The sequence below is a fragment of the Musca autumnalis genome, unplaced genomic scaffold (assembly GCF_047663935.1).
Source record: "Musca autumnalis isolate F117 unplaced genomic scaffold, ASM4766393v1 scaffold_4, whole genome shotgun sequence".
In the NCBI taxonomy this organism is placed as follows: Eukaryota; Metazoa; Arthropoda; class Insecta; order Diptera; family Muscidae; genus Musca; species Musca autumnalis.
The window spans coordinates 37,860,911-37,887,263 of NW_027411977.1; the positions used below are offsets into that span (position 1 = coordinate 37,860,911).

Below are 26,353 nucleotides of genomic sequence, written 5' to 3' on the forward strand. Positions count from 1 at the left end.
AAAATTCTCAAAATACCGAAAATCGGGAGGTACCGTTATATGGGGGCTATACCAAAACATGGACCTATGTTGACGATGTTTGGTGGGGATGTTTCATGACCACTGAGAACCTCAAATGGCAAATTACAGCTAGTTCGGTTAAAAATTGTAGCTAAAATTCTCAAAATACCGAAAATCGGGAGGTACCGTTATATGGGGACTATACCAAAACATGGACCTATGCCCATATCCTTTGGGATATAAGTTTGTTGATCACTAGGAACCCTAATTGCTAAGTTATAGCTAATTCGGTCTGCAAATGTGGCGAAGAACGTCAAAATACCTCAAATTCGGAGGTACCGTTATATGGGGGCTATACCAAAAAGTGGAGCGATATAGCCCATCTTCGAACTTGACCTGCCTATGGAAAAAAGACCCTCGGGTGCAAAATTTCAGCACTCTATCTCAATTATTGCGGACGCTAGAGTGATTACAACAGACGGACAGACGGACAGACAGACGGACATGGCTAGATCGTCTTAGAATTTTATCCTGATCAAGAATATATATACTTTATAGGGTCGCAAATGATTAGTTCGATATGTTACAAACAGAATGACAAACTTAATATACCCTCCATACTATGGTGGAGGGTATAAAAATACTAGAAATTTTATAAATCTGGATATATGGGCATACACCAAAATATGAACCTATGTTGATCATTTTCTTGGTGGAGCTCTTCCACCCTTTGAGAATCCGAAATATAAAGTTACAGTCAATATGGTAGACTAATCATTTAAAAGATTCACATCGATCGGTATCGAAGTACATTCCAATATGAGAATCTGCACTACCTCTTTTATGGGGGCTATATTAGTGATGGAAAACTATCGACAGTCTAACTATCGTTTTGATTACTGACGAAAAACAAAGTTTACATTGGCCACCAAAACATTTTTTGGACTATCTGTCACGAATTATTTAAAAAGAAAATGATTTGTTCAGAGTTCAATATAAATAAGGCTTCACGACAGCGATCAAAACGATAGTCGGACTATCGATAGTTTGCCAGCTCCAGGCTATTTAAAACGAAAACAAAGTATCTAATTTCAGTAATTTCGATGGGGTACTGAGGCTAAATCTTTTAAAATAACTTTCTATTAGGGCTATATCAGAACGTTTACCCGCACTGACAAATTTCTGGGAGAGAGTTTTGTGGCCCCAACTAAGACCAAATACCAAATTTCAACAATTTTGGTATGATAATGTGGCTCAAACCTTCAAAATACCGAAAATCGGGAGGAGGTACCGTTGTATGGGAGCTATATCAAAACGTGAACCGATAGAGCCCATTTGCAAAACCAAACTTCCTATGAGAAATTAAAGCTTCTGTACCAAATGAAAAAGCTCCACATTAAATATTGAGGGCTGTATATAGAATTCAACAGACGGACGGACCTGGTTATATACTTTATAGGGTCTCCCACGAATATTTCGATGTGTTACAAACAGAATGACAAAGTTAATTATACCCTCCAGTATGGTATAAAAAAATATACCATTTTGGAACATTCTTCAGATGTCATAGATTTAAGCCTTTGTTGTTGTTTTTTACTGAATAAAAAATTTTCATTTTTTTCCTTAAAAAATAATAAAAAGTACCTTTTCACTGAAAAAAGTACCATTTTAGTACGTTTTGAAATTTTCATTTTTCCATCCCTGCTGTCGGCGCTTTTTTGGTGTTGTTATTGTTGTTTGGCTATCTGCCCCTTTTAACCGTTTCTTTAGTTTTCTCCTCTTAAACAAGTTCCGCCGCAAGTTTTCAAACATTCATTCAGTTCAGTCTTTTAGTCTTTTGTCGTGTGTCGTTGGGAGTGGTTGTAGTTCTTTTGAATCGTCCCCCGTTAAAGTGTTTAAATTTTTATCATACAATTTTTTTAGTGTTCTAAACCAGAGTAAAAATTAAGGTGAGTGAACGAACTAAACGTACTTACTATAAATTTTATGTGCTTCTGTTCTTAAAGAAGAATTATAAAAATATTAATCATTTATGAAATTTAATAGATAAAATAGAAATCCAATTTTTCTTTTTTGAACAAGTGTTAATTTGTTTTTCATTGAAAAAAGTAAGACGAAACTTTCTCTTTTCGAGAGAACAAACACAAATGGTGGATGGAGTCGTCATATCTTTTTCCCCCCATTCAAATGCAAATGCCTGTTGTTCGCTATTGATGTTGTTATTGTTTATCTTGTTCCACTCGTTGCATTCCCATCCAAAGAGCAAAGAGCACGATTTTCAATGCCAAATATGAACTCGGAGCCCTTGCTCTTCTTTGATACGTTTCGATACGATGGTAGGTTCTTGCAGGCTGCTATCTATTCCTTCACTTGTGAGTAGATGACCATTAAAAATATATTTTCTTAGATTCATTTTTATGGAAACTTGTTTAACTGCTTTCTGTAGTATCTTGGGGTGGAATGTAAATAATACTGATAGCATCTCGAAAATTCTTCAAATACAAAGTTCATATTTTGCAATCACAAAAAGGGTCAGTCATGAAATTGAAGTTATTGTACACGTTTTGTTTGCGTTCTTAATAGTACGTTTAGACTATGGTGGATTTAGCAAATCCAGTCGATTTAAATTGTCATTTTCATACAATATATGCCAAATAAATCGAGATAATTATCCTAAACATGTTATATATTCTAACTGGCGTTTAAGAATTCAAGTTCTGCTATATTCTATAAAAAATATAAATTAAAACAATGTAAACCTCCATTATCCGGGAAAGGGAAACACGGCATTTACTGTACGCTGACGATATAGTCATTTTAGCAAACGATATGGAAATCTTACAGCGGATGATGAATTAATTAGAGGTGTATTGCGATACATGGAATATGTCAGTTAACCTTGAAAAGTCAAAGATTATGGTATTCAGAAAAAGCGGAAAACTTGCAGAAAAGGAAAAGTGGTATTGTATGCACCAGATGATAACTATTACCTCGGAATTTACGTATCTTGGTATGCTCTTATCTCCACAACTCTCATTTAAGAAACATATTCAAACCAGAAATAATGCTTCAAAAAATAGTATTAATTACACATGGCAAAATTTTCTCAGTAAATCAAATATCTCTATCGCAGCGAAATGGAAGTTATTCCAATCGGTATGTAGATCTATACAACAATATCACACCCAAATATGGGGGTATTCAAATTTCGAAGAAACTGACAAGTTGGGAAAAAATTTTGTTATTGTCCAATTTTACACCTACTTACATCTTGAGACTGGAAACCTGTGTGGAAAATAGTCATCTATCCGCATTGAAAAAACATCTGGGTTATATAATTCGAGTTCTTTATTATTATAATCCAAACCGCTTACCGCACAAGCTAGCTAACAAAATTATCCAAAACCAGATTTACTGGGCAAGAGATGTACAAATTCTTTTCGTAGAAAATGCTGTTGAACCGCTTGACCCACACAACACTAAGGGCGAATCATTGGTAAAAATTGAACTTATCCACAAATTAATTTCAAAATATCAAAATATGGATATAAATAAAGTAAATGCGACAAGCCGTTTCTAAGCAAAATTGGATCCAACTGCGGGTCATACATATATTTCATCTTGCTTAAAAGCAAAAGAGAAAATTTGGATTTTTAAAGCAAGAAGCGATATGCTCAAGCTAAACTGTAACATGTACGATGCTAATAGAAACCCCTTATGTTCGTAATGCAATATGATGGAAGTTCAAAACTTGCAGCATTTCTTATGTCGGTGTCCATCAGGTTTTGCTTACCGAAGAAGATTTAATAAACACCTTAAATGGTTACATTGTAAATTGGGATCAGTTGGCAACTTTTATAATGATTTGTCTTCAGTATAGGAATCAATTATTAGCAGAGTTTAACTTATAACTTGCAAAAAGTCTTCAAAAACAATTAAATTAACATTCAAATATTAGGTAGACGGCTATTAGCCAATGCCTTTATTAGATATTTATAATATCATATTTTTATTTAATGTTTACATATGTATATTGCTTAAACAAGAAAAATTGTAAAACTGTTTTGAAAAAATAAATAAAAATATACTACTACAAGTGCATATTTTGGAAAGACTATCAGAGCTGCGGTCGTAAATCATTTAGGACTACTTTTGCAGGCTATCTGTTTGGGAAGTTCTTAACGAATTCTTTATAAATATGGGTTCGCTAGTCGACTTTTGGGTTGAAAATACTAAAACTTCTAATACGTTACATACTAGGTATCAGGTATACAATTGGTCTGTTCCAGTACTGCAAGAATCTACTAATTTTTACTATTTTATTCGATAACACAAAGGAAAAAATGTTATCGTAGTAAAAAATAGTAGATTCTTGCAGGTTCTGGAACAGAGCAAATGTGTTTTTGATACTAGGGTTTTAACATCAAGTCAAAGTTGATTTAAAAAATAAGCATACAAAATCAGTTCAGGTTTTAATGCACTTTGTCTAGTCATTATAATTTTATAACCTTTTTTTTGATTTTTTTTTAGTTTGCTTTGATAAACCGTTGCCTAGTATTCAAGCAAATGTCGTATTTTTGTTTAATCGGTGAAAGGTATAAAATATACTACCCTATTGAACTTAGCTCCACTTTTACCTGTTCCAATTCAATATTTTATTTATTTATGCACATACACTTGTTTTATACAAACATTTTAACAAAAAATGCAAAAGCAAAGCATCAACAAAAACATGGCGAAGCAAAGGTTAAATGCAAATCAATTTTCATTTACGATTTCCCCTTTTGTTTATTTTATTTTCTTTCATATTACGTATGGATTACCAAAATTAACACACCGTTTTATACATGCATAATAAAGTTCCAATTTCAAAATTTTCTATAAATATTCATTCACATGGTGTGGAACTGGGAAAGTTATAGCCAAAAATAACAAGTGGTTTTAGTAGGGTGACCATATCAATTAAAGGTCTTTAACAATTTCCACACATTTCTTTTCACATCTTATCTCGTACACTTGTTTCTTTTATTACTTGATAAATAACAAGTGTATAGTATAATTAATTTTGTTCTCTTTTTTGCAATTCCAATACTAATACCTTTCGCGTGAGTATTAGTACTTTCTAGTATTTTGTAGGCTATACAAAGTTTCTAAATATTTCCATATTACCTTTTTTTTCTAAGCCAGCAGCAAACATGAACAAAATGATTTGCAAATTTTATTGTTTTTTGCTAAATTTAATACTTGTTTCTGTTGTGAATATTAACAATTACTTGCCATTGATATCACCGCAATTAGAAAGGTTTGATTGTGTGTTTGTTCGATTGTCATGTAGTAATTTGAGATTTTTAAACAAACCAATTTGAATATCAAGTACTAATAATAATTACTTAGAACATAAACACAGGGTATTGAGTGTAATATCTTGAAATGTAATATAACTAGATTATATTCGAAAAGAAGAGGATGGAAATGAAGAAAACGTTTTAAACTCTCCTTGAAAGTCCCTCTATAAAACCGGACTAAAAATATAAATGTCATGTGTTAATTTCAGCTAAAGTCCATATTTGGTTGCTTTATATGTATATTTGTTTATCAACCATATCTCTTGAAAACCTCTTAATAATCCCAAAAAAACATATCGAATAGCAAAGACATTTCCAACAAATAACATTGTTGACACCTAATTTATACGATTAAGCCATCAAAAGTATTAAAAGATAATTGCACTTTGAGCGGAGGAATAAATACTCTTTGTACTTGCAGAATAAACTAAATTCGCAAAAAAAAAAAATCCAAATAAAAATTTAATTAATTATAATTAATGCGTTGGATAACAATATTTTATTCAAAATACGTAGCAACAAGAATTTAGAAACTCCTTAATCTCTCTTTTGTTTATGCCCAAAATTATTTACAAATGTTTGTGGAAAAAACTGTTTAAAATACCAACAACAAATCAGCTGATTTTATTAACAACATCATACCATAATTTCATGTTGAGCATATTTCTAATCTGCTGACGAACTTATCTCTCCGATCCATATGTTATCTTCATTTCGTTCTAATGGGAATTTTGAATGATTTTTAAATTGCAATTATTTGGCCTGTTCCCGCACTTTATAAAGTGGTGAAAATCGTAAAAGTCGTAAATTGTATACGGGAACGCAAACTGTGTAAAAGTGGTAAAAATTATAAAAACTTTTTAGTTCTGGAACAGAGCTATTGTGTTGAGGAATGAATACTATCATGGCAATAATGAATAAAAATTCTGTGCGGAATTTGTTCCCTTTCCCCAATTTGGCAATTTTTTTATTTCCGTATTTATGCCCAAAAAGGATTATTTTTGTCGATTGGGCAAGAATATTCCATAATTGAGTGATTCTAGTAGTTTTCAAAAATTTAAGGTATTTGATTTTAAAGGAATTTAACTTTATAAAATTATTTGCCGCACGGAAAATTCTGAGGGAAATATTCATGATTGTCGTGAGTATGTCCGGAATGTTTTTACACCAATTCACAAAAACTTTAAATTTTAGGAAAAAATAAAAGTTTGGTTCAGAACCTGCAAGATATTTGTAAATTTTTATACCCTCAGTATAAAAATGTAAATTTGGTCAGTATTGCTATATGCAGTGGAAATTTGGACCATTAAAACTGTAGACATTAAAAGACTCGAGGCATTTGAGATATGGGTTTACAGAAGAATACTAAAATACCCTGGACGGCTCACATATCGAACAAAGAGGTTCTCAGAAGAATGAACCGCACCCGAGAACTAACAACACATATCAAAAAGCAAAAGAGCGCATACCTAGGACACATTATGAGGAATCCCAAATATAAACTTCAATTAATTCTCCTAGCAAATATAGAAGGTAGAAAAGAAACAACTTGGCTCAAGAACATACAGCAATGGACCGGATATCATAACGCAGACCACCTTATCAACACATCACGAAATAGAGAACTCTTTAGTCAAATCATAAATAACATTTAATGAAAATAGAAACTATGTAATTGTATAATCGCTAATATTAGAAACTCGAATAAGCAAATAGAGAAGATACCGTCAGCCTTTAGGCTAGAAATGGTATATACACTTTGATAGGACCAAAAATTTGCCTCATCGAAATAACGGTTTTAGACCCCAAGTATGTTTCGACGAAATTTGTTTCAAATAATTTGGAGTCGATGTTGCCATGTCTGTCCGTCTGTATGGCTGGTGCGCACGATAACTCTCGAACGGATCAAGCGATTCGACGAACCAACTTTTGGGTATCTTAATATTTTGGGCAAACTTAGTTTAAGTTTGAAGATCGGTCCACTCCTTCGTGTATCTCCCCCACAAAAGTTCAAAATTTGTCTGTAAAATGTTGGAAACGATAGCTCTCGAAGGGAGCAGTCGATTAGGTCCAAACTTGGCGCATCGTATCACTCCTTCCAGATATATATCGGGTTCGAATATGGACCACACAAAAGATCGTTTTGAAATTTTTTTCAGTCGCTTGTCCTTGCGGCTCTCTTTACGACGGTACAATTTTTTTCTTGCGCAAGTCCATACTTCCTCTCAGGAACCTCTCAGGTTAACCTAAATGCTCCATGTCACGCCGACTGCACAAACCAAAATGTCAAATTCACAAGATAATTCTCGCAGGCAGTTTCTGATTGGTGCAGACTTTGCACAACGTATTATTTCATCCAGTCATGTATCAGGTTGAAATATGAACTATATCGGTTCTGGTACCTCCCACACAAAATTCGGGAAAAGTGAAGTTTAAGAGCTCAGCTCGCATACATAAGCGGCAGGCATTGGTGCTGAAATCATTTCTGCTAAATGAACAGGTGAAGCATATTCGAAGAACTTCGTCGTTTACTAGGCGAACTTGTAAATTGTGTTGAAAATATCAAAGGTTCCATATTTGCAGTCATAAAATAGTAGGTTTCCATCTAAATACATTAAACCTTCTGTTACTAGTGTAATATATATAACCGGATGTAACAAACCGACTGGGTTTTAAATGTCAATTCCATTGCTTATATTTCAAACAAATCCTCATAAAGAAGGATAACACTGCAAAAAGCTCTAATATAAACAGCATGTAAGACTACTTGGTGCTTGGCTTTGTGTCTCGATAAGATGTTCAAATTTACAGATTTATTGACCCAGACCACCCGACAACCGTATTAAACGTATGTACATAATCTACATGTTTTATATGCTGGAACTTGCAGTGAAATACCTCTATGTATTTAATCTGCTCAGTGACTTGCATAAGCGGCCCGCGTTTGCTAGCGTTGTCTAAATCTGCCCGTACTGGGATAAATATGTTTCTTGAGCCCTTGAAACATAATGCTCTTACATTTGCTGGCATCAAGTCTAAATGTCTCCTGTTGTCCCTACTTGAAGAATGTGGAGATTATATCTAGATCAGCCATGCACGCGTCTTTACGAAAAAGTTAACTACAACTCTCTTTCCTATACAAAACCCAAAATAGCATTCTCTTCTTGTGCACCATTGATCTAGATATTCATTTAGATTGTTGGTGCTCAAAATATTTTGTGCATTAGTCTCTATGAGCGAGCCATTCCTTTGCTAAACCACGGCAGATGAGCAAAAATGAGAACATATGTTGTTGTTGTAGTCACGTTAACGTATATGGGTGATCTTGGCTGATTTAGATATACTATGTATGTACGTATTGACTATTTGTGTTTTTTTTATTTACTTCTGACTTAAAAATCCAAAACGTTTGTTCAACTCCATTAAAATTATGTTCCTCATCAGATTCTTCATATAATTTAGCATAATCTAATAAAAAATTTCCTTATCACTTTTTCTAAATTTGTCTCAAAACGTAAACAAGACACGTTTTGAGACAAATTTAGAAAAAGTGATAAGGAAATTTTTTATTAGATTATGCTAAACCAATGACCAATACCAAAAAAATCAGCTGATTTTTTCTTCACCTACTACACAACCCACAATTATTATAGCGCCATTTGTGGTGGCACCTTCCTCACGCCATCCAAAACTCTATCATGCTTCTCTTTGTTATCACTACTTTAGCCGGCATTAAAATTGATTTTGCTAAGAACGTTTTCAGACGATAAGGTTTGACTGCTCAAAAACGTGGTTTCCGTTTTGACTCTCATTCGTAATTTGCACATCTAGTGTTGCGTTTTTGAAGTCATTTTATACAAGCGTACTTTTTGAACAAAAAGATGTACGGTTTTACATAAATGTACCAAAAAGGTTTATGTGTGTATTGTCACTTCTTACAGCATTTAACACAAAAATGAGTATTTGTTTACATTTTTTTCTTACACATTTCGCACACACATATTCTTTCTTAATTTTATAAAAATATGTGAGGAAACAGTTATTACTTATACCATGATCAGATTTACATTAGGCAATTTTTCTTGATGGATTTTTTCGTCCCCTTTTATACAAACAATTCTGTTCGAACATTTTTCTTTCAAAACATTTAAAATAATCTCAATTACGAAAACTATAAAAGAAATTAATTAAAAAATCATAACATGTTCTTGAAGTAATGTTTGTATAATACAAATTAAATAAAAAATATTTCTTGAACGAATTTATCAAAACAGTACTTTATGTACGTTTTCGTTCACTTACTTCCACATTTTGTTTCAACACTGACACAATTTACGAATGAGAACCAAAACGGACAACGCATTTTTGAGCAGGCAAACCTTATCGTGTGAAAACGTTCTAACTCAATCCATCAGAAAACAACAACAACAACATGTTGCGGGTACTTTGCATAACCTCCTGCCCCTGTATTGTGTCAATGTCATCATTGTAGGTAGGCAAGTGTGTCGTACGATGTTATGTCTGGCGCGATAGCAATACATTTTGCAAAAAAAACAAAAAAATTAAATAAGTTAACGAACGCATTTTTATCTCTCTTCCATACGGTGTGGCGTGTATTTTCTTTCTTCTTCATAATTTAATCAATAAAAAATAGTGACACAATGAATATTTTGAACTATTCAAGTTAACACACTTTACTATTTTGTTGCCTTGCTGCTTTGATTGTTAAACAAATAGAAACAAACAACAACAATGAAAGCTTTCTTGCGTTTTTTTGCATGTAGAAAGTTTGAAAGAAAAAACGAGGATAAATAATACAAACAAAAAAAAAAAGAAACCGGCTACGTCGGCCGGCAGCTGGCGTGATGTTATTTCGATAAGCAAATAACAAAAATTTTCTGTGAGAGAAGTAGATACATTAGAAAAAAAGAAAAAAAATTTTGAAAGTTTTGTTGTTTTTCTCTAAATAACTGCTCGAAGAGAGCCAACGTGTGTTAATTGGATCACAATTATAGAGGTTGGTCTAAAAATGTTGGTAAAAACCGTGGTAATTATTCCAAATATATATTTTAAAACTTTGGATTTTTTGAAAGGAGTATCAAGGAAAAGCAAAGATCTAGTTCACATCGCAGTTCCAATGGACCACATTTTTTCTTTGAACAAATTGAGTATACTTAACATTAAACGTTATATTTCATGATGTTACACATACGTTTTGGAACTAGTACTAGGAATTAGATTACTCAACTTTATTTGTGAAATCCAGTTAAGTGCAAACGGGGTATAATAGTACGTTTATATATAACCGTATTTAACAAACCCACAGCGTTTCAAATGTCAATTCCTTTGCATATATCTACGTCAAATAAATCCTCATTAAGAAGGTTAACCCTGCAAAAGGCTCTAAACATGGCCTTAGTCATTACATTGATAAAAGTCTGTTTAACTAGGCGTTTACATTAGACAATTTGTCTTAAAATACAACACTGATTTACTAACACATACATTTGTCGTTTGTCTCCCAGCTGTCCATAATTTTTTCACAGACAGTTGGGTTAACAATTTTTTAACACTTTTGCATGGTATAAGTAAAGAGGTAGATTTAAATGAAAAAAATCTATAGAACCCTTGTTTTTCTTGAATTCCTAAAACTTCAAAATAAAAGCAACAAGTGGGTTTGTTTACAATCCATTTTTTGAGCATTTTATAAAAAACGCGAAAAATGAAAGAAGAGTTAAGTTTTCTCCACATAATCGAGTTCTGAATATGATAAACTGATTGTTTCAATGCAAATCTCACCAATTTCTTCCATACAAATGGTCTAAAAACAACTTTAAAAATCATTGAATTCGATTGTTTTTAAAATTGTTTGGCATATTATTCAAACACCACACACACATACACAGTTTGGTTATATTGTTTTGAAGTTTCAGGCATACTCGAATGAAAAAAATTAAATTGACATAAAGCTTTGGCTAACCTTTCTTATTAAACCATGCACTTTTGTAAAAATAAGTTAGATTAGGGCCAAACCTATAACTCTGCGTGTTCAAATTAAAATACATGTATTTTGTTTTTGTATTTTTGAACGCACACGCAACACGCAGAGTTATAGGTTTGGCCGTAATAATTGAAATGTGTTGAAAACAAAAGAACACAGAAAAAAATTTTTAGCCATTTGATAATACAATTCAAAGATTCAATCAAAAATTTATCGATTTTCCGGCGATAAAAAAAATGTCATATTGACAAAATTCAAATAAATTATTTGATCACAAAGTAAAAATACAAATGATAAAATATTTCATCTATTGACAAAAATAACGGGTGATTTTTTAAGAACTATAGGAAAGTTTTTCAAAAAAAAAACATATAAAATTCAGAAAAATTTATGAAATCTTTATTTGAATCGATAGTGCGGTCCATATAATTTATTGCATGAAGATTATTTCATGCAAATGTTGACCGTGACTGCGCCTCAAATGTTCCATCCGCTTAGTCCAATTTTGGCATACTCTTTCCAACATTTCGGCCGGTATCTCGTGAATAAATGCATCAATGTTGTCATGAGACATGAGCTTTAATATAGTCTAAAGGCGTTAAATCGCACGATATAGGCGGCCAAATGACCGGTCCCGACCGTGAAATTAAATGTTCACCGAACTCGCCTCTCAATAAGTCCATTGTTACGCGTGCTGTGTGGCATGTGGCACCGTCTTGTTGAAATCACATGTCATGCAAGTCAAGCTCCAACAATGTTAATTTTGGTGGTCACAATAGCCCGAATATCTGCTTCAGTGGGTCGATCGAACTGACCATAAAATGGAAAAAACGCGCGATGAACTTTCTTAACAGAGCGCGCATTTTGATAATAAAATACAATAACTTGCAAGCGTTGTTCGTTTGTAAGACAATTCATTGTTAAATTATAGACCAAACAGAACATGTTTGACAATGAAACAAAACCCGAAACGTGCGTCAGCTGTTTAAACCAGTGTTGCCAAACAGATAATAGATAAAAAATCATACGTTATTTATCAAAATATTCCACATTTTGCTTGACATGTCAATATTTGAAATATTTTATCAGTTCAATATAAAAAAATCGATAAATATTTTAGTCAATATTAAAATTTTATTGTATCAAATAATTTTATCGAATTTCGTTAATATGATAATTTTTTTATTGCCGATTTTTTTTCTGTGAACATGAACAAAAACAAAAAATATAAACGAAAAACAAAAAGAAATCCATGATTTTCATTCATAATTTTACAACTGTTTTTGCAGTTGCAGAGACGCTTGCGTCACAATGCAAGTTTTGGGTTTTTGACAATCAATACATGAACTCAACTGTCATGTGTAATCGCAATCATTTGACAGGGTCTGGATTCCTGTTCTATGAAAATTTGAAATTGAATGGTCCGTTCCAGAACCTGCAAGAAGCTACTATTTTTTACTACGATAACATTTTTTCCTTTATGTTATCGGAAAAAATAGTAAAAATTAGTAGATTCTTGCAGTTCTGGAACAGTAGTGCCATTCTGTAACTCCTTAACGACAGAATTAACGACGAATGTCGGTAGTTAACGATAATTTTCGGTAAGTGCTATTCTGTATACCAATTTTAACAATTTTTGTCGGTAAATTTTGTCGTTAATTACCGAAAATTATTGTTAAGTTAACAACCAAAAAAAAGTTGTTGTTAAGTCTTAACGACAGTACATTATTGCAATATTTTGTTGATTTCTTTTAAAAACGGCGTTTTTATATGAGCATATGTTATGTTAATGAGAAGTGTACACAATGTAAATTCTGTCTTATTGAGAAAAATCTTCTTAAAGCGTTTACATAAGGGTTAACTATGTATGACAACATGGGTCAGCTTCGCCACTGTTGTGCTTTCGCCAGCGCCGATTTTATTGAAACTACATAAAGATCATCAAAGATCTCTTTGATCATCGATTAACTCATAAATTTCCTTTAGACCACCTTCATGTAGCATCAATTAAATCGGCGCTGGCGAAAGCGCAACAGTGGCGAAGCTGCCCCATGCTATCCTACATATGAAGACTACGCTAACCTTTGTTTTACTTACTAAAGAGGAAAAACGTTAGCTAATGCTTCAAAAGAACTCAAGTGTGGTACTGCTATGTAAGACCTATACCAATGTCCGTAACACTATCTTTCTAGGAGGCTTTCGTTGGCTTTAATTTAGCATTGAGGCCAACACGTTAATAGTATTACTATAACCTACTTTGTTCTGTGATAATCTTATAGATTTTAACTCAGCATCACTAACAATCAGAATGCTAAAAAATGGCGAATAAGCTTGGATTTTCGAACTTTACTTTCAAATCACACACACAATAAAAACATCTTAAGAAATCCTTCTTTACTGGCATCCGTATTCATCCAAAAGACACACATTTGAGCCAAATTCCTTCAAAAATCTGAATTGTTTCCTTCTTAAACGCTTTATGTTTTGTACTCGCGACGAAATAATGTTTTTAGCTTCAAAATATATTTTAATAAATATTAAAATATAATATTTGACATTTCCTTCCTATCGATTTTCGTCGGTATGAGTTAACGATTTCTACAATCGTTAACATAAAGTTACAGAATAGCACATTCGTTAACTCAACCGAATATTTTCGTTAACTACCGATGTCGGTTCGTTATTAAAAAAAGTTACAGAATCGCACTACAGATAAGAAAATATTTTCTATATAATTTTTTTCATTTGGCATTTATTTCCTTTATAAAATGTTTCATTTCACATTTTCATAGAAACAGAAGTGAGCCCCAGGTTAGGTTGAGTAAAAATTCTTTGAAAGTCCCAATTTACATTAGACAAGTTTACTTGCGGCAAGTCCCTGTTTGTAGGAGAGACACACAAAAAAAAATGATCGTACCGGCAATTTTCAGGCAATTCCTTTTATATTTTTCGTATTTAACATTATTTTCATTGTTTTGAAAACAAAACTTGTTGGAACAGAATTGCCTTTTATAAACGCAAGAGGCAAGTTTAAAAAGGAACGAGACAAATTGCCGCAAGTAAACTCGCCTAATGTAAATCGGGACAAAGATCTACGGGCATATTTTCATTGATGGTGATTTTTTCCTGTTACTCCTCTTGGGAACATAGGGCTCATGTATGGTTATTTTTCCAAACTTCTTGGGTTCTTGTACTTCGTCAGGTGTTTCTTATGGGTACTTCACACGAAATGTTATTTTACATATGTGCTGTCACTTTGCATATACATTTTGTATATAAAAAGTGACAACCCATATGTAAAAAACATATTGTGTAAAGTACCCATTAGTCGACCTCGATTATGCTATGAATTTCCTACGATTAATCTGCTTTTGTATAGGTTCTTGGTTCGTTAAATTCCACAGCTCTATGTTACTTATGGTATGTGATCACAAGATCCTGAAGCATTTGTTTATGAATGTCAGTAGCTTTTACGTGATGGTTTTCGACCATAGCCGACCAAGAAGAGGGCACACAAAATTCTCAATATTTGCAACTTTTGACAGTGTGTTAGTAACGTTGTATGCACGCTGCAAAACAAAAACAAATCAAAACATTTGTGTGCTCTTCCGTTGCGTTCGGGTCGTGTGTGTGTGAATTGCCGAAAAACTTCGTAACTTTAACAATATCAAAGCACGACATTGTTTTAGACACGCCTGCCATAAAGCAGAAACGATTTTATATATACTTCGAATATTTAAAGATTGGTTTTCTTGCAGTAGTCCGAATGCTGCCACCACCACTGTTCGTTGTTACAGTGTTTCCTAAATATTTGAAGCTATATAGGTACGTATTCAATTGTTTGGCCTTGTAGCGTGATGTTTCCTGTACTGGTGCTGTTTATGTTTATTTCAAGTCCAACATTGCGATCCATATAGACGCCACATGGATCGCAGGTAGTGCAGACTAGACATCGACCTAGTTAAACGTATCGAGTTACATCGATTGCATTCCTTAGACCATGTCGGTAATAACGACATATCAGTTACATTGCCTCCGTGGGTAGATATGGAATGTTTTTATTTCGTGTCATATGACATTGATAGATAGTGTAAACTACCTCTAAGTGATTATACCATTCAGAAATGTTATAAAATACTTGGGCATTTTATTTCATCATTATTACTGACCTGTACCAAGATCATGCAATTTAATCTGGTATTTTAATAATGCAATTGAATTAAATGAATGTACACTGTCGGATGTTATCGCTTGACAATGACGCATCATTTGTTTATGTTAGCAATCGTTTGAGTGAATATGTACTTGTTGAAGGGGTGCATGACAGCAACGGGGTTCGGATAATTGGCTTTTAAGGGTTTGGGGATATGATATCGAATCTTCCACTCATATTGACACTATATTAAATACCTTAGTGAAGAGGAATGGGACAAATTTTTATATTTTTTTTTAATTTTAAGCCTGTAGCAAAATATTTCTGAGTGAAGACTCAATGAGTGCAGCCCTACCATACAGCGTGCGAGTGTATTACATGGATGAAAATACTTAGCCAAAGTAGCCATCATTACTCTGGGGAGTTTTTTTGTCATTGCTTCCGTGGGAGTCGTAACCAGTCATTCACTATGCAAAGCGGACATGTTAATTTTTTTGTACCAGGGTTAATTATAAATTTGAAAAAATCCCACCTTTTTTTGATATTTTATCCGCTAATACTTATACTTTCTTAATCTTATCGCCTATAAGAGCTGGGGCTGGATTTTTGTTCTATGAAAATTTGAAATGAAAAATATTTCCTTTATAATATTTTTCATTTGACAGATTTTCTCCTTTATAAAAGTTTTCATTTCACATTTTCATAGAACCAGAATTGAGCCCCTGGCTTGGGTTGCCTATTTGTATTTCCGCTTGTTATGATATCTAATAATTATTTAGCGGCCCTCATATTTGGGGATTTTTCTGAGACGGTTAGGAATGGAGAAATTCATTACCTTCTCAGATAATTCCCCTTTGGAAGAGAGTAAGGCTAAGAGATGACCAAAAATAACCATCGTTTTCTACTCTTAAAAATTAAACTGGGGGAAAAATGCAACTGAGAATGACAAAACATAAAATAACGCTCTGTCAGTCGTCATTACGAACTCGTATGGTCAGACTTGATAAAGTATCGTGGTTTTTGAAGTGCCGTGCCGGCGAACAGTTGTCATAGTGTCGTGTTTTTGTTTCCTTTTCCTTCTATCAGTTGTGGAGCACTTGTACTTGCATTAAATGATTTTTTACAGATAATATAAAAATTGTACTTTCATTCCACGAATGAAAATTATAGTGCCTGTCTACCCATATTACAAATGTTTTCTGTGTGAAATCTTATCAGTATTTTAATTTATACGGGAGTACGTCGTCGTTGTTATCTCCTCCATTCAAGAGAGATTTGTTTTATTGTAGAAGAATAAAAATACAAACCCTCATCACATTGCATAACCCCAATCCGTTCGAAAAATACACAGGCAATTGAGATTTGTTTTAAAGTACACAAGTCCAATTTTTGTTTCAATTCCAAAATATTATCAGTCTTTATTTAAGTGTTAACGTTCGACGGTGTTCGAGTATTTTTTTTCTACTCAGAAACAGTGAAAAACTACGAAATTATTTAAAAATATCGAAAAACAGTGCAAAATTTAAAAAAAAAATTATTAAAATTCATAAAATTAACTCTCACATCGATAGTTTGCTCCCCATCCCAAAATGTTCTCTCTACGTTTGGCTACACGTTGTTTGTACTCTGCCCCCACCTTGTTGAGGTCTTCAGTTCAAAAAACCGCTTTTATGATGGCTTATGCTGGGGTAAGAGATAGATAATGAAAAAACAATTTGTAAACACTTAACAATAAAATTGAGAGCATGAAATTTTGAAATTTGCAAATTAAAAACCATAAGAGAAAATGTATGAGGATCGCGACCAAAGTTTTTGATATTTTTGACGCATGATTGGTGGAAGATGTGAAGAATTTTTTAGGCCTGTTAAAGTTCAGTTTCCACAGTGTAAACGTCAAATGAAACACAATGGATGCCAGATGAGTTTTTATGGAATTGACAGTTAATTTTAATGAAAAAGTTGGAATGGAAGAAAAAACTGAAGGGTTTAGATCTTATAGCTCATGTAGACTAGCCGTAAATCCTCAACTCGATTTAATAAATCCAGTACAAACCCATTGCATTTAGATATACCTTTGGAGCAAGGTATATTCATATAAGGTAGAAGTGACAATCAGCTGTATTCTTACTTTTTTTGTAAATTTAGTTTTCAAAATGTAATAGGGTCTACTCATGAAATTTGAAACTTCGAAATCTGCTTTTCATCCTAAACGTGACCTGCGAGAGTTATGAATGCTTTATATTTACATTTTGCTTCAAATTTGTTCTATTCTAGTGGATTTTCAAAACGCATTTATGTTTTTCCTGAAAAAAAAATTTGGAACGATCCTATTATTCAATATTTTCCTTGACAATTAATTTTCAATAACAAAAATGTTGTTTTTGTAAATTTGTTAGTTGTTGTAATTCATGCATATACCTTATAATAAATATCTCTTGTGCCAGACTATGAAAATTTTCATGTACGTGGAAATGAGTTGAAGGGGGTGAAACTCTGTACACAAGGTTCTGTAAGTCCCGGTCCACACTAGCGTGAATTTCATTAATAAATTTCATGAAATTAGGTGTTCTTAAATCGAATTCCCCACTACAGCAATTTTATGATTTTACTTTACTATGGAGGTCGATCTAGAGACGCATAATTTCATAAAATTTTTCAATGAAATCACTCTAGTGTGGACCGGGACTAATCTAATGTGTTTAAATTCGTAACTCTCAAACCAATGTAAAGCAAGGGAAATATCAAAATTTTCATTTGATTTCATATACGTGTGTGAAATTTTAGAAGAAAATGACAAAGAGTTTTCAATGAAAACTTTCATAGTCTGGCGTAAGACTTTACCTTGCTTTGGAGGATTTAAATGACAGTCAGCTGCTTTCTGTTCATAGCACAATTACAAAGGTAGATGCATCAGCCCATCTGCTCCAAATTGAAACGTCAACAGAAGTTGTTGTAAATTGAATTCGTCTCAAAAGACATACGGCAAATTACAAATTTATTGTTTAATATTGAAAATGTTAACACATTTGCTGTGTTCCAGAACCTGCAAGAAGTTACTATTTTTACTACAATAACATTTTTTCCTTTATGCTATCGGAAAAAAGAGTAAAAATTAGTAGATTCTTGCAGTTCTGGAACAGACCAAAATAATTATTTCATCGTTTAAGCGGCGTTTACACAAGCCATCAATGTCGAATGACATGTCACTTCTTTTTTCCGTTCGACATTCTCTATGTTTGTCAAAATTGGCGTCTTCCATACAACTTTACATTTTTGTGTTCACACCTGCGAATGTTATTTTCATATAACATAACCTACAAATGTAAATAACAGCTGTTTTGTCCTGTTTTCATTTATTGCTGAGTTGCAAATTTGCGTAAATTTAAATTTTGGCGGAAGAAAAATGGGTTTATCAACCGCCGATAAACGAATAGGTGTATCCACTATAGAAAATAAATTTAAAAGGTACGAATCTTTGTGAAGTCATTTCCAAGACTGCTTCTTTCGACCAATCCATCTTAAAATAAAATCATAAAACCATTTATTTACTTTATTGAATATCTAAACATGCATATTCATATTCTTTGTCCATTTTATTTTTTAATTGATTTTGTTTCTCAATTATTTATTTGCGTCTGCCAACGGCTGCCAACAAAAAACAGCTGATAAATGTATTGGTATGTTCCAGAACTGCAAGAATCTACTAATTTTTACTATTTTTTCTGATAACATAAAGGAAAAAATGTTATCGTAGTAAAAAATAGTAGCTTCTTGCAGGTTCTGGAACAGAGCATATGTTTACATACAAAAATGACGAATCAAATAAAGCGCTCCCTAAATTAAAAATTGACATATGCATGGTTTAATAAGAAAGGTTAGCCAAAGCTTTATGTCAATTTAAATTTTTTCATTCGAGTATGCCTAAAACTTCAAAACAATATAAACGAACTGTGTATGTGTGTGTGGTGTTTGAATAATATGCCAAACAATTTTAAAAACAATCGAATTCAATGATTTTTAAAATTGTTTTTAGACCATTTGTATGGAAGCAATTGGTGAGATTTGCATTGAAACAATCAATTTATCATATTCACAACTCGATGATATGGAGAAAACTTAACCCTTCATTCATTTTTCGCGTTTTTTATAAAATGCTCAAAAAATTCATTGTAAACAAACCCACTTGTTGCTTTTATTTTGAAGTTTTAGGAATTCAAGAAAAACAAGGGTTCTATAGATTTTTTTCATTTAAATCTACCTCTTTACTTATACCATGGACATATGAGTTGCCACATCATTTTGATAGATGAAATTTTTCACCGTGGTCACACTGTGTGTACAACATTCGCAGTAGAGTTGTATAGTTCATGAACGAACTAGTTCAATTGAACGATTCATTGAATAGAGCGTATGAACTAGATCAGTCGATATAGTTCAATAGTTCACTGAACTATAATCAGTCGACGACCGTACGATTCACAATCTAGTTCAACATGTCGTTCACATATGCATAAAGTTACGCCGTCGTCAGTGTTAAGTGATGCCTTCGTAATTTGATGAGTTTGTTTACGTTTTGGATCAAGGTACAATGAATAGCTGTTCGAAAGTGAAGATTTCTTCAAAAACACAACAAATTCCACATATTCCCATATTGAATGTGCCTTGTTCTGGATGGAAAAAAAAATAAAAAGAAACACACACACACACAAAGCTTTTTCACATTGATAAGATTTTTGCTATTGTCCCAATTTACATTGGGCGAGTTTACTTGCGGCAATTGTCATTTTGTAGGAGAGAGAGGTGAGGCATATGGTAACCCTTTGCCTCTCAGCACCCTCTCTCACCTATAAACTGACAATTGCCGCAAGTAAACTCGCCTAATGTAAATTGGGACATTGCTTGTTTCTATTTGGTGTATGTATGTGTTTGATTGAACGATTATGATCCGAATGAATGAACTGGATAGTGAACTATGAACTAGATTACTGAACTAGTTCAGTTAAAAGAGCTGAACTATTGAACTAGATCTTTCAAATGAACTAGATTGTACAACTCTAATTCGCAGGTTGCAAATTTGACATGTCATTCGACATTGACGGCTTATGTAAACTCCGCTTTAGACATCAAAAATATTAGTCTTGGTTGATTAAAATCAACTTTGTACATTAAAACAAATTTAATTTTTCCGCCTTGTTTACATATGTTTACATTCTAAATTATTTTTAGTGTAACAATTCACCGATGCATCCATCTACCTTGTTTCTTGTGCCAGCTTGCAACTTTTTGTATTTTCTAGCAACATGTTGCAAAAAACAGAGTTGTATACGAGGATTTATGCCTGATTTAAAACAAATCCGCTCAATAGGAGGATTTATTTTTGTATGAGAAATCTGGTAGATTTTGGCTGGATTTAGCAAATAAAGCCTGATAATGTGCTAAATCCGTCATATCTAAATAATAATCGATTTTTCGATTTTAGTCGGTTTGGCGATTTTCGGTCTGGCGATTATTTCAATTGTCCTAAAACCGATTTTTGACTTTTTCATAACCACAAAAAATCAATTATATAGGATTTGACGAATACGCAAAGGAATTGACATTTGAAATCGAGTGGATATCGTAAATGTAAACCAAGCATAAGTTTACATTTACGAAATCGAGCGGATTTCAACTGTAAATTCCTTTGTGTATAAATCCATTGGATTTCATTTGACATTTAAGCAACGGAATTGACATTTGTAATCGAGTGGATTTCATAAATGTAAACCTAGCATTAAGCCACCAAGTCAACAAACTTTTGACTGCAAAAAGTCGATTAATCGAAAATTGACTTTCCAATTTGAAATTCATGAACCCGTGGTCTGTTCCTTTACTTCTAAAAATGGTAAAACCGGCAAAAGTAGTAAAAGTTGTAAACTGCTCCCATATGAATTGTGTTGTGTCTGAAGTAAAGGAACGCTTTTCGAGTAAAAAGTAGTAAAACTTGAAAATTCTTGAACGTAAAGGAACAGAGCTCCGGATGCATTTATATTTTGGAACCTGACTAGGTCAGTCAAACTTTACATAAATGACTTTCAGGCTAATGCCAAGACTAAAAGCTTGTTCCACCACAACTCCCCGTTTTGCCCAATCAAACATCTATTATACAACGAAGATAATGGAACCCTGCCGAAAGCATGAAGCTTAAAGCCAGAAAGATCTTGATTATGACATTACTGGACTAATATTTCGAATTGATGAGCTTCGGGTTGAGTGCTTTGATACTCTGGATCCTCAGTATCTTGAGTTGAAACTTTACAGAAATGGCTTTCAGGCTTTCACCAGTCGAACACGTCTGCAACGAAGAAAATGGAACCCTATTAAAAGCCGTTAGAACCTTAGTAATTCATAAAGCCTGGCCTGAAGGCTGTGGTATTCTGGAACCTGAGTATGTCGTGGTGAAATAGCTTTCAAATTACTGCCACAGCGATTAAGTGCGTTCAACGTCTATTAACACGAATCTTGTTTTCAATGGTTGGTCCCATAAGAACTTCCTGTCATGGTATCTTGGCGTAACTGCACATTTTATGAGCGGATATAGGGACTTTTGAGTTGGGACCATGAAAAACAAGAATAAATTAAGAAACATATGCAGAAAATATCGGTTGTGGTACTCTGTAGATAAAATATCTTTATGTTTTCAAGACATCCTACAGGTTTTGACTGAGTAGGAGACTTCTACGAGTATTCTATAGATAGAAGACAGACATTTCACAAGTCTTCGATAGATAATATACCATTAAATTGACAGGAGATGTTCGGATGTATATTCCCGATTAAGAGACTACCTTCCAGAGGTGTTTTATGTATAGAAGACCTTATACAAGTCTCCTATAGTTCGAGGACCTACAGTTCTTATATGTACATGGCTAGAAGATCCTCTATAGGTCTTCCATGGATAGCAGATCCTCACATGTCTTCTATGTATAGGAGACCTTCTTAAAGTCTTCAACATATAGCAACTTTTTAAATGTCTATGTATAGAAGATCTGCTACAGGTCCTCCAAGGATAGAAATTTTTTTACCCATTTTCAAAGGATAAGAGACCTCCTACAGGGCTTCTATGGACAGAAGAAATATGTATATCAGTAGAAGACGTATAGAAAATATTCGGGGTTTTATCTACGGAAGACATGTAGAAGGTCATAGATAGATTATGAGAATATCTTCAGTAGAAGGTCTAGTCACGCGTATTACATCAGTTTCTTTGAATTCAGACTTGGCCAAATCTACGATTCTTTTTTTAATTTTTTTTTTTTAGTGGCCTTATGTCTTGTTCATACCAAGCCTAATTCGTTCTCTATTCGTTGTTCGAACCCAAATTACGATTTAATTACTTCATTTCCCATACAAAATTTTGAGAACGAACAACGATTTTTGTACATTGTTCAATTTAAATTACTCTCAGAACGACGATAAAATAGGTCCCATCTCTAACAAATGAGAGAATTTATCGAAATAAATTAATTATGACAGGAAATATACAAAAATTAAAAATGTATTAAAAATCCAAAACTTTTTAGAAAAACTGTAAAATATGAATGAAAAGTAAACGGTTTAACGACTAGTACACATTCAAATCATAGAAAATTTTGTCATCTCTTTCATTGCAGTTGCATTTCTTGTCCATCGTTTCAAATTCGCGTACAAATTTAGAAACAAAAATCAAATGCCTGCCGGAATGTCTGTATACCAAAAGTTATTGTGGCAGGTCTCTCTCTCCTTAATTTTTAAAATAGAAAAATTTGAAAATATACTGAAAACACCAAAATTGTGAGAAAAAATAGAAAACATGAATGAAAATAATAGAATTTAATATTAAATAGCTATCTGAAAGAAGGATAAATATTTTTTCAGTTCATATCAATTAACTTTACTCGTTATTTGGCTGAAACTTTCTTTAAAATCAGTAAACAAAATCCATGAAAATATGAATCATGTTGCTATGAATTGTGTACCATGTCGTATGAACGGGTTAATTCGTGTACGTAATTATGAGAACGAACGACGTGATTCAAATTCTGGTATGAACATGGCATTAACTGTTTGCTTTTTTAACTTTCCCATTTTAGAAATATATTTTTTTCTAATTTAAAACTTCCGTCTCTGTTTTCTTTATACAAAAATAAAAAAATTAATTAACCCTCTTCTTTTTTGCTTTTACAGATGGCAACTAAAATCAAGGCTGGTCCCGTTGTTGATATTTTGGGCGATGAAATGACCCGCATCATTTGGTCCTCCATCAAGGATAAATTGATTTTGCCCTTCTTGGACATTGAATTGCACACCTACGATTTGGGCATGGAACATCGTGACGAAACTGACGATCAAGTTACCATCGATTGTGCCGAAGCCATTAAGAAGTACAATGTTGGCATCAAGTGCGCCACCATCACTCCCGATGAGAAACGCGTCGAAGAATTCAAATTGAAGAAGATGTGGAAGAGTCCCAACGGTACCATTCGTAACATTTTGGGCGGTACTGTATTCCGTGAAGCTATTATTTGCAAAAATATTCCACGTTTGGTTAGCGGTTGGGATAAACCCATTGTTATTGGTCGTCATGCCCATGCTGATCAATATAAGGCCACCGATTTTGTTGTACCCGGTGCTGGTACCTTGACCATGACTTTCACCCCAGCCAATGGTGGTGAACCCATCAAATATGAGGTTCATGATTATAAGGGTGCCGGTGTTGCCATGGGTATGTTCAATACCGACGACTCTATTGTTGATTTTGCCCATTCCTCGTTCAAATTTGCCTTGGCCCGTAAGATGCCTTTGTATTTGAGCACCAAGAACACCATCTTGAAGAAGTACGATGGTCGCTTCAAGGATATCTTTGAAGAAATCTACAACAAGGACTACAAGAAGGATTATGAGGCTGCCGGTATTTGGTATGAACATCGTTTGATCGATGATATGGTTGCCTATGCCATGAAATCGGAAGGTGGTTTCGTTTGGGCCTGCAAGAACTACGATGGTGATGTACAATCTGATTCCGTTGCCCAAGGTTATGGTTCTTTGGGTCTCATGACCTCCGTTTTGCTTTGCCCCGATGGCAAGACTGTTGAATCGGAAGCTGCCCACGGTACCGTTACCCGCCATTATCGCATGCACCAACAAGGCAAGGAAACCTCCACCAATCCCATTGCCTCCATCTTTGCCTGGACCCGTGGTCTCTTGCACCGTGCCAAGTTGGACAACAACACCGAATTGCAGAAATTCGCCGAAACCTTGGAAAAGGTTTGCATTGACACCATTGAATCCGGTTTCATGACCAAGGATTTGGCCATTTGCATCAAGGGCATGAACAATGTTACCCGCGCCGATTACATGGAAACCTTTGAATTCATGGACAAATTGGCTGAGAACTTGAAGAAAGCCCTCGCCTGACTAGATGTGGAAGATAAGAAGTCTCATCTTTAGATATATAGTTCATATACGCGCTGATTTCCCATAGTTTTATTTAAATAACAACTGCAGATAGAGTGGAAGGAAAGAAAATTGTCCCCGCTCCCCACATCTATGCATTTTTTTAATTTCTTGATGTAAAACATTGTAGATTATTTTTACACTCCATATTGGCGTTTAAAAAACGTGATCAATGTAAAACAACACGACGATAAACAGAGAAAATAAAATGAAATTCATTTTTATACATTTAATTAAAAGAAAATGTGTATTTTTTTGTTCGTTTTTTATTTAACGGAAGACCTTGTACGTATGGAAGCCTCTTAGGAAGGTCTTCTATTTATGGAATACATTTGAAAGGTCTTATATTTATAAGATTTTTGGAAGGTCGTTTATCTATAGAAAGCCCTGGAAAGGTCGTTTATCTTAAGATGACCCTTGAAAGGTCTTCTATAGAAGGCCCTGGAAAGGTCGTTTATCTTAAGAAGACCCTTGAAAGGTCTTCTATCTGTAGAAAACCCTTGGTAGTTCTTTTTTTCTATAGAACCAAGTCTTCTATAGAAAAAAAACTACCAAGGGTTTTCTACAGATAGAAGACCTTTCAAGGATCATCTTAAGATAAACGACCTTTCCAGGGCCTTCTACAGAAGACCTTTCAAGGGTCTTCTTAAGATAAACGACCTTTCCAAGGTCTTTTATTTATATTTATAGGTCTTCTAACATTAGAATAGCTAAAATACTTAAATAAAACCCACTGTAAGTTTTCACTAAAATCAAGTTCATTGGCACGTGTTGACCCAGTCAAAACAATAGATTATGAAAGTATACCATTGTCTGTGTAAAGAGGCTTAATCGAGAAACATGGTACTGAACTTAATCTGTAAAACCTTTTGACAGATCTACTTGCATACATGGTTCTTTTTTATTTCACAAATTTCCTCAATATACCGCCATTCGCAATCCGAATTCAAGGTTATTGAAAAAACACACACTTGTTTTTTGAACAAAATATCTGTCCATTCTTGAGTTCTCTCAATCTTCTTTTTGTTGACAACGTCATTGCTTGGTGCCTTCATAACATGCATCGACGACTATCCCCCTTTCCAACGCAATTCTATTTGTCTTTACTTGCAAACTTATTTTTTTCTTAGCTTACAAAATTTTAAAGGTCTTTAACCTGATGACCATCGTCACTCAATGCAACCAACTAATTGTTCCCATGGTGTGGGAGACTTTGTCGCAAAATGTGTTTCGTGTGGGGTGTTAAAGGCAAAACAAAATCGCTGAAAGCATAAGTGCCAACTTGTATCGCCCTCACATGTTTTATTTTTCCATTGATTTCCCCCCACAAAAAAATTCAAAACATTCTTGTTTTTGACACATGTATGACCAGTAGACTTC

The 26,353-nt window shown here is 33.7% G+C and overlaps 1 protein-coding gene across 6 annotated transcripts; it reads left to right on the forward strand.

The window, feature by feature from the left end:
- Positions 1-1,703: 1,703 nt before the first annotated feature.
- Idh (isocitrate dehydrogenase [NADP] cytoplasmic) lies at positions 1,704-25,217 on the forward strand. Of its 6 annotated transcripts, none has more exons than XM_073980650.1 (3): positions 16,467-16,736; positions 16,915-17,187; positions 23,705-25,217. In XM_073980650.1, exons 2-3 carry the CDS (start codon positions 17,089-17,091, stop codon positions 24,932-24,934), a joined length of 1,329 nt encoding a protein of 442 aa, XP_073836751.1. In that variant the 5' UTR covers positions 16,467-16,736; positions 16,915-17,088; the 3' UTR covers positions 24,935-25,217. The 6 variants fall into 6 exon arrangements, with proteins under 6 accessions (XP_073836754.1, XP_073836750.1, XP_073836751.1 ...); XM_073980648.1 differs by having other exon boundaries at positions 16,467-16,598; XM_073980652.1 differs by having other exon boundaries at positions 16,467-16,598; positions 16,969-17,187.
- The last annotated feature ends 1,136 nt before the right edge of the window (positions 25,218-26,353 follow it).

Coding starts and splice junctions, on each gene's coding strand:
- Idh (XM_073980649.1), top strand. CDS start 17,089: ATGTTCTCTCTACGTTTGGCTACACGTTGTTTGTACTCTGCCCCCACC. Junction 17,188..23,704: donor TTATGATGGCTTATGCTGGG/GTAAGAGATAGA, acceptor TTGCTTTTACAG/ATGGCAACTAAAATCAAGGC.